Source organism: Cyprinodon variegatus, unplaced genomic scaffold (assembly GCF_000732505.1).
Source record: "Cyprinodon variegatus isolate N-32 unplaced genomic scaffold, C_variegatus-1.0 Scaffold98, whole genome shotgun sequence".
NCBI classification, from domain to species: domain Eukaryota; kingdom Metazoa; phylum Chordata; class Actinopteri; order Cyprinodontiformes; family Cyprinodontidae; genus Cyprinodon; species Cyprinodon variegatus.
This window is the reverse complement of record NW_015150551.1, coordinates 378273-387225: the sequence shown is the minus strand read 5'-3', so window position 1 is coordinate 387225 and position 8953 is coordinate 378273. Positions and strand designations below refer to the sequence as shown.

The following is an 8953-nucleotide window of genomic DNA, read 5'->3' as shown; positions in this document are numbered from 1 at the left end:
CCTTAAAAAAACAAACAAACAAAAACTCTTTTCTGTCTCGTGCATCTTGTTGCTGCTTCAGATAAACCGGAAGCTCACGCTTTTATTTTGCTAGCTTTGCAAAAGAGGAAGCGTATGACTGAACTGGTGATCACGGAACTAAGCGCTTGGCCAGAGTCAAATAAATAAAGGATTAATCTCGAATTACCTCCGGTGTAATCCCGTAACCCTTTCCACGATGTCTCGGCAATCTAACCGAACAACAGACAGCAAGAAAATGGTAGGATAAACGCCACAGGAGCTAGCCGGCTAGCTAACTTTCAAATGCTAACCGATGACAGCTAAGCTAGCAACTTTACATCTTCAGCAAATTAATGTTTAGACAGTGGAGTTCTACTATTTTAGACCTCGTTACCAAATAGATTGAATTAATCAAAAAGTGTTTCTTTGATTTTCTTATTAATTGCATCTTAATGAAATGTTCTCGTAATATACAAGCTAGAAATACACCAATTGTACATATAATAGTATCTGTTTTGGTCAGTTTTGGAACACTTATGTTGGTATATTTTATTCATTTGAATAATTTTCTTATAGGTAGTTATATAGTAGGTATTTTATACTCGAGTAACAAGTAATGCAGCGTCCTGACAACAGCAACAGCTTCTAAGCTTATTTTAAACACTATAATTCATATTTAATGCTCCCTGTCTGAGCCTTTACTCTGCAGCATGTGACTCATTGTTACATTAATGGAAACTATTAGAACTACTAAAACGGTTAAATACAAAATCACTATTACTGCAAAACATTATAAATACATTTTAATAAAGTATGACTGAACTTCCTTGGCAGAATTGGCTAAACATGAGAGCTGCTGCAGTTTCATCTGAATATTTCATCTCAGGAACCTATTGTTCTTCATTCATATTCAATTTTGTCTGGCTTGCATATTTTTTTAACTATTAGGCATTGATTATTTAAAAAGAAATCATAATTTTTAAGGAGGAAAGAAGACACAATGAATCATTTTAATAAAATCTACTTTTGGTAGGAAAGAATACAAATAAAATAAAATTCCCTGACCTGGTAATTGTTCTGTAATATTTGTTTAAATTTTTTATGTCTTTATATAATTATTACCCCCTAAAGACCTAGTAGTTCTCATTTATTGTAAAAAAACAAACAAAACAACAACAACAAAAAAACATATAAATGTATTTGAATTGAGACAATGGTTATTTAGCATAAATCATTCTTTTTGTTTTTAGAAAGGCTGCAGAGCGAAGTCACATGTCTTTATTTCCTAAGTAGGTTAACTTTACAATATTTATTGATCCTGATGAAGAAAAAAGTAAGCCACTAAAATATAGCATAGTCTTCTAGCTTTTTGAGGTTTAAAAAAACTCAGAGTTATACCATCATTGGCAAACAGGCAATATATTTTTTTCTTTTGAACTAGTGAGAGGTAAATATTTAAGGTAAATTAGACAGTTTTTAAGAAATGTTTAATCAAGCGTATGCCTACTAGAAATGTAAGGACATTCCCATATTATCTAAATTCTGAACTCATCATTATGGTTGGTGGTCCAGCCATAATTTCCTGTTCTGGCTTAACAGGAATTAAAGAAATATAATTTTCGAAGACTTTAAGTTTTACCTTTATAGTGGGTATATAGTATTTTTGTCAGTGTGTGTTAACACATTTATAAAGTACACAAATGCTATTAATAGATTATTTAATAATTGTGTATTGTTTGTAAATTGGTAAACATTTAAACAGGACTGCAGCTCAGTGGATATTGCCACAAAGTGATTAATTGAAATAACTGAAACACAAAATGATTATATTCATTTTTGTAAAATTCTGCTTCGGTTCATGGTAAGTAAGGATGTACAGATTCTCTATTCATATTAGCCAAATAAAACCCACATCGAATTATATCCAACTGAATCTAAAGTATCCTATGTGTATGTTTTTGTTTCTTTTTTGGACCTATGGGTTAAAACTCAGCCCTCGACTAAAAAACAAACAAAAACTCTAATGCTGTTTTGATTCCTACACACAAAATCCATCCAGCTGCAGCTTTTTCCCCGGTGCCACCATGCAGCAGCGACTTATCCACTTAAACTGAGAAGGAAAGAAAGAACTGATACAAACCAGAGACTAGCTTTTTTTTTTTTTTTTTTTTTTTTATAGCCGAACCACAACCAGAGAGAGGCAGATTTTTTTTTAAAGTGTTTTTATACGCCACTCTGTCTGTTATGGATTTCATTTAGCAAGGCAGTGGGCTTTATTTATTTGTTTTTTTTTTTTTTCGTCTTTACTCCTTTTTTACCCAATTTATTATTACAAAATTAATTTTTTTTAATCATTTCTCCTTTTTTTACCCAATTTTATTGATTTGATTGTGTGAATGTTGTTTTTACTCATGTGTTAGCTTTTTTTTTTTTTTATCTGTACTGTTTTATGTTTTATTTATTTTTCTGTTCACAGATAATGTAATATTTATAAGTGCTAACCAAATAAAATTGGATTGGATTGATTTTAACACAATAAATGCAAAATGAAACAAACAAACAAAAAAATTCTCTCCTCCAGTGAAACTGCGTGCTTTCCTTAAAAAAAAAAAAAAAGTTTTGCGCATTCATATTAATAAATGTATAAGAATCAAATAACTATAATGTCTCATAATGCAGTCAGAACAACTGGAAAAGAGGAAACTATTTCCACGAAACGTATATATTTCTGACAACAAAACACGCATGTTTACCTTAAAAGTGTTTTAGCAGTTTAACAATATGAGCCACAGCACAGAAGAAGCGCTCTGAGGGCGTGATTGTCTTTGCCCACAAAGTCACCTGCACAGCTATGTCATCCATTGCCATTTGTTGGACTGATGTATGTCGGTTGGAAATGTTTATATATCGCCTACACATATGTAATAACACGTCTAAATAAGGAATAAGAGAATAATTTGTGCAGATATCATATTGGGTCAATATCAGTATCCGCCAATACTCAAAGATACATAAAGAAGTTGTACTGGGACCCCTCTAATTGAAAGTAATTGATTTATTCTGCCTAATTGAATATGTATGTGGCACCCATATGCATTTATCCAGTAAATGTGCAATAAACTGTTGTCTTTTCCCTGTTAGAACTCGGAGCTGTTCACTCTGACCTATGGGGCTCTGGTGACCCAGCTTTGTAAAGACTATGAGAACGATGAGGAAGTCAATAAACAGCTGGACAAGATGTGAGTAACTTTGAAAAGTCTGTCAGTAGTGATGATGATATGAAGCCTCATGAGGCTTTGAACTGTTTGGCCAAATTGCTTCAATGATCCTTACAGTTCATGAGGCTTCTTGTGAGCATGTCACCACCTACTGGTGGAAAGCAGAACTACAGTTTGTAATAAAATCTGTGATTTTTTGCAATTGTTTTTCTTTTTTCCCCTTTTAAGTTCCTTTGAAATTAATTGAAATTAATGGTTGGTATGTTTAATAAAACCATTTGTTTTTTAAGTGTAACATTTCTTAGAACAATCATTTAAGGTGCACAGTTTTTCACATTTTAGTGAAATAAACTCAAGCAGACAGTGAAAGTGTTTGTGCAAATTGGACAATGATGAGCAAATTTTTAGGTTTTAATCGGGTTGGAAGTTGTGTTCAACCAATCTTTTGGTTAAACTGACCTAATTTTCTTGCGTTTTTACTCAAATCTATATTTTAACTAAGGCAACCTATGCAAATTAGTCTCATTAGCCAAAAATAATTAAGTAAAATCACTCTAAAAGTCAAAGGTAGGTCTTGAACCATTAACCTCAGGAGAGGGAGTCTGTGTCTTACATATTGCATATCAGATATTTAATTGTATCCTACTAGGTTTAGTTATTTACAATATTGTAGCCATAAAAAAAATATACTTTTAAGAAAAACCAGCTGAATTCAGCAGAAACCAGCAAAACCGTGACTGAAGTTGAGATAAAATTTCTTGCACATATCAATGTGTGTTTGGGCTACAAAGACTTTAGAGGGAGCAAATGCCGAGGCATGTTTTTTAAGGACAGACCAAACATTTCTTAAAGGCCAAGCCGGATACAATAATCCTGAAGCAAAGAAGTTTAGACAAAACCATGGATTTGTAGCCCCAAAAATTCAAAACATCCCTTCAAGCCGACGGATCTTTGGACTGAGTGTGCTTTGTTTCTCTGGTTGTATGGCAACCCCGAGCTTATAGCAGGATTAGGCGCGTCTCACTTGCCCATAGAAGGTAGTAAATCTGCCTTGCCTGCTCCGGCATTTTCCACCCAACTGGTCGGAGATGGGCCGTGTTTGGGCTGGTTTCCCACTGCAGTCAGGAGAAGTCTTCAGTCTCAGAGGGCGATAAAATCAAGGCATTAAGTGTGTGAAACAAAAAAAACAACAAAAAAATGTCTTTACAATATCTGTTTCCTTTGCGTCTGGCTCTTTCTCCCTCACAGGGGATACAACATTGGAGTGCGTCTGATTGAGGACTTCTTGGCCCGCTCCAGCATCGGCAGGTGTCAGGATTTCCGAGAAACAGCCGATGTCATCGCTAAGGTAACCGGAAGGCCAATTGGAGCATGACCGTGGATGTCTCCCAAGATTGAATTAGGATGACAGGACAGGATTAAAAACTTAGATTATAGAGATCAAAACATCCCGGCACATGATGGGAGACAGGAGATCATGTTTTTACGGCTGAGTAAAGAAGAAAAACGTGAAGTTACAGGATGAAGTTGATGTGATTTGGTATTTAATACAGCAATTCACTTGCTTTACCCCGCTTTTTTTTTTTTTTTTTAACACTTTCCAGTTTTCTAAAATTTAAAAACCCAATTTTTTGATGATTCTCCAAAAAACATAAACAGAAAAGCAGCTTTTATTCCTTAGCTGGTTGAAATGTTAGTGTTGTTTGCCAGCTTTTTCAGTGCACAGATGGATTCACCTTTGTTTTAGACAATCAGTGAGAATTACAGGACAGTGGTTTGGACTCTGCAATAATAAATGATTCCCTTGCCTTGGGATGTCAACTGCGCGGCCCCCCACCCCCCAAATTCAACCTCGAATATACGAATATATAAAACTGAACTATTCAGCCCCAATCATTAAATAGCCAAGTATGCACCTTCACAACACAATTTAAATATGTTTTAAGATACCAGCAAGAAGGTGTGGCTCAATTCTAAATTAGCATTTTTCTTTTTGTAAGAATTTGAGCTTCTCATCCCAATTTTAGCTTATTTCTCTTACCTACAAGACATAAAACAAGCAAGGATGAAAAAAGCCCTTTAAATGATTGTTTTCATTAGGAGCATAGGAAATATTTCAAAGTGTGTGTGAGAGAGCAACCTAATTGGAAACAGACCCAGTGACCACAGTTGCTCCTTTAAGCTTTCCATTATGCAAAAATAGTTGATTTTGCATGATACAGGCCCCCTGACTACTGTATGCACCACTTTTTTAGAACAGCTGTATTGTGTATATGATAGAACAACCTCCAAAATTGCTTGTTTCATAAAACTATTTATTCTCATTAATGTTTTTTTATCTTCTTTAGTCCATGCAAGGACAAGAAAATTGATGTATTTCATATTTGTTCCCTAAATTAACATCATTTAACTGCTGTTAAAGTTTAGCCGCTCAACAATTTTGCGTCTACATCTTTAAATCTGTTTAACTGGTTTGTCTTAACATCCCTAACAGAAGTTGAATGCTTAAAGCATCTTCTTTTCAGCCTGTAAAAGAAAAAGAAAAAGGGTACTGAAATTCTTTTAAAGATATAGTGAAGGGACTGCACTGCTGAGCTTTTGTTCTGTTCTTTGTTATGTTTTGTTGTTGTTATGAAACCAAAACTTAATAAAGATATCTATATATAAAAAAAAAGATATAGTGAAGGATTTTTTGAAAAGACTCTTCACTTAAAAAAAATGCACATGCTTAACCATATACCCGCTACAGAGAGGGAATGCCTATTAAACACGTGCAAGAGCGCGCACGAGCCCATTTCTTCTTGTTCACCCTCTGTTTAAAAGTTGTTGTTTGCATCGCTCATACAAGCTTGCTTTCCAAAACAAGATTTGCAATTTTTTCCACAGCGGGGAAAAAGACGAGCTTCAATGACTGGATGAAGCCGTAGCTCACCACACAGATACACCTGAAAGTGCACAAGCGCACAAAAAGACGAGGGGCGAGAACGTAGGACGGCCTTACGTAAACATACCAGAGTGATTGACAATTAGGACAGGGATTGACGTTAAGGATTTTTACCACTTACCCTTTGGGCAAGTGACTTTCACTTTTCATTTGCCCAGAAACCAATTTTTACTTGCCCAGTATAATGTTTGATAAATATAGTTACTAATATTCATTTTTGTATATATATCAATGAAACATGTTTGTTTTTTTAAATGTATTTTGTAATTCAGTGTTTTTTAAGTTTCCAGGTTCCTGGTGTGTATATGCATGCGTCAGATAATGAATTCAAGCCTACATTACCGAGTTAACATGCCTTTCAATCCTTCCTGCACATTCTTTTCAAACTAAACTTTGCTTTAAACTGTTGTGTGCTTGGAAAAAAATTAATTGTAATGTTAAAAATCTAAAAAAAACTTGACAGGTTAAAAACTAAAAATAAATCACAAGACAGAAGTCAATGTCACAAATTAATAACTTTTATTTTAGAGTCACGGTATGTTTATACAAGATAATACCATTAATATAATGTGACTTTTCTACAGAATTATTATACACAGTTATTTTATACAGGGTTTCCACAGTCTTACATAATTTCAGAATTCCCTGACTTTTAACTGACTCAGGATTAGTTTTCCCTGACAAAATAAATACAGCCGTTTGTCGTTTTGGTAACTACATCAAAATTACCGCTAGGTAGACAAAAATCACGCGAGAATGTGTACAAAACAACAAAAATGGCGGCTGCAACGCTTCTGGGTCGTTTTCATCGAATGTCGGTGATTTTAAAGTAATTTTGAGTGATAAATATTTTTTTTTTGTGATCATTGCACTTGCCTGGCGGGCAAATGCAATAAAATTTGTACACCCCCAACAATAAAAACTACTTGCCCCGGGAGATCGGGCGATGGTTAACATCGAGCCCTGTAGGAGGATCACTTATTTTGATGATCCTCCTGAAAAAAACAATATCTTCCACTTTCCCTTTAAGTTGATTTTAGACAACAGGCCGATGGAGTAAAAGCAGCTGCTGTTTGTTGTCTTCCCTGCGTAACAGATTGCTGTTATCACCATGATGAGGTGTTCAGTTTAGCCTGTTTAATCTAAAAATGGTCTAGGTCGGGTCTCTGGTTACTTTTAAAGTACATTTCCCTTTTAGTTGCAAATTTGAATAATACTTGAACCCGTGTTTATTCTATTTTTTTTATTTTTCAAATGTAACAAAACTGTTTGGATACATCGGCTCCAAAGCATTGAGTGTATATCCTGAATCCAATTTCAGGCTTCTAACAATCCTTCATTCTTTCTGCCTCATTTTGTTTCTTTGTAGTTTTAGTGGCAGAGGATTAAATGCCATCTCTGGGTGGATCATTTTTCCCCGGACCGTTGTTTAATATGATAATCAAATCTAATAATTTTTTTTATATCCATGTAGGGCTTCATTTTCAGAGATTATTGCCCCTGTTATTTTATTTCCACAACTCCTGAAAGAGTCTAGTACTGAAGAAGCCAGTTTAAACTGGTAGGTTTTAAATCCAGTTAATACCTTTTTTGATATAATTCTTAGAATTTAAGTTTAATACTTTAAACAATATTTAATATTTGTTTAGCATCACAACTAAACAATATTTTGCTTGATGATTAACAAGACAGAACCATGCTGAATAGATGTGCAGCTTTTCTCTCTTATATAACCCCTATTCCTTTGTCTTTTCTTTCCCTCCTGATCCATTAGGTAGCCTTTAAAATGTACCTGGGAATTACTCCCAGCGTGACCAACTGGAGCCCAGGAGGAGATGAGTTTTCCCTCATTCTAGAGAACAACCCTCTGGCTGACTTTGTGGAGCTGCCGGATAACCACAGCACACTCATTTACTCCAACCTGCTGTGTGGTATCCTCAGAGGAGCCCTGGAGATGGTAAATTTAACTGCTCAGCTTTCCTCTTTTTAATGAGATCTTATTAAACAAAAATAAATTTAGTCTCATAGTTTAGGCTCCTGGATTTTGTCAAAAAAGTAGAGCAAAGCATTAAAACCTTTGCAGGTCTGCAGAATAAAAGAAATACACGATGGGCTATAATGATGAGGCCCAGTTAGAGAACTGTAGAGCTCAAATGTTAAAAAGAAGAACTCTTAGTAATACATTTAGCCTAATTAGCTGTTATCAAGTAAAAAAGCATAATGTAATTGCTTCGCTTTATGCTTCATGTCGCAACATTTGCTGTTTACTGTTGCCGCTACTGCTTGATGGAGTTCAGCCCCATTCTTTCTTATCCAGAACAGCAGAAAATCAGGAATTATGGTTGGTTTCCTCATAACATATTTTAAAGATGGATACTATTTGTAAGATTTTCCTCTTTAAAACTTTTCCCATTAAAAGAAAATATAGTTTTATGTTTATGACTGAAAATTATTAGAACTCTGAAGTGAGAATTTTTTTCCTTCCCCAGTGTTTTAAGTTAAACAGTTTGTTTCATTTTTAGTTGAAAAGGCATTTCCTGAAGAAAGTTTTATTACATTTTTGAAAATGTCTTATTTCCTTTTTTCTTAATCTAAACGTTTGCTTTAAGTTAAGCTTTTTTTAAAGCCTGGAGAGTTAATATGTTTTTCATCTATATGACAGCATTTAGAAGCTTAACAAACGGACAAGAGTCCGAAAAAGGTCAAACCCATGACAACGCCACTGCCATGCCTTACAGTAGGGGTGTAAATCACATCCATCATGGCGATTCGATTCAGTATCGATTTCCTG

At 34.6% G+C, this 8953-nt stretch overlaps 1 protein-coding gene across 1 annotated transcript in view; it reads left to right on the top strand.

The window, feature by feature from the left end:
- Positions 1–105: 105 nt before the first annotated feature.
- trappc3 (trafficking protein particle complex 3) overlaps positions 106–8953 on the top strand; it is a 10893-nt gene continuing 2045 nt past the window's right edge. Inside the window, exons 1-4 of the mRNA XM_015374126.1 lie at positions 106–259; positions 3142–3239; positions 4467–4566; positions 7937–8119. Coding sequence (XP_015229612.1) covers positions 218–259; positions 3142–3239; positions 4467–4566; positions 7937–8119 — 423 coding nt within the window. The 5' untranslated portion in view covers positions 106–217. The remainder of the gene's footprint in view (positions 260–3141; positions 3240–4466; positions 4567–7936; positions 8120–8953) is intronic.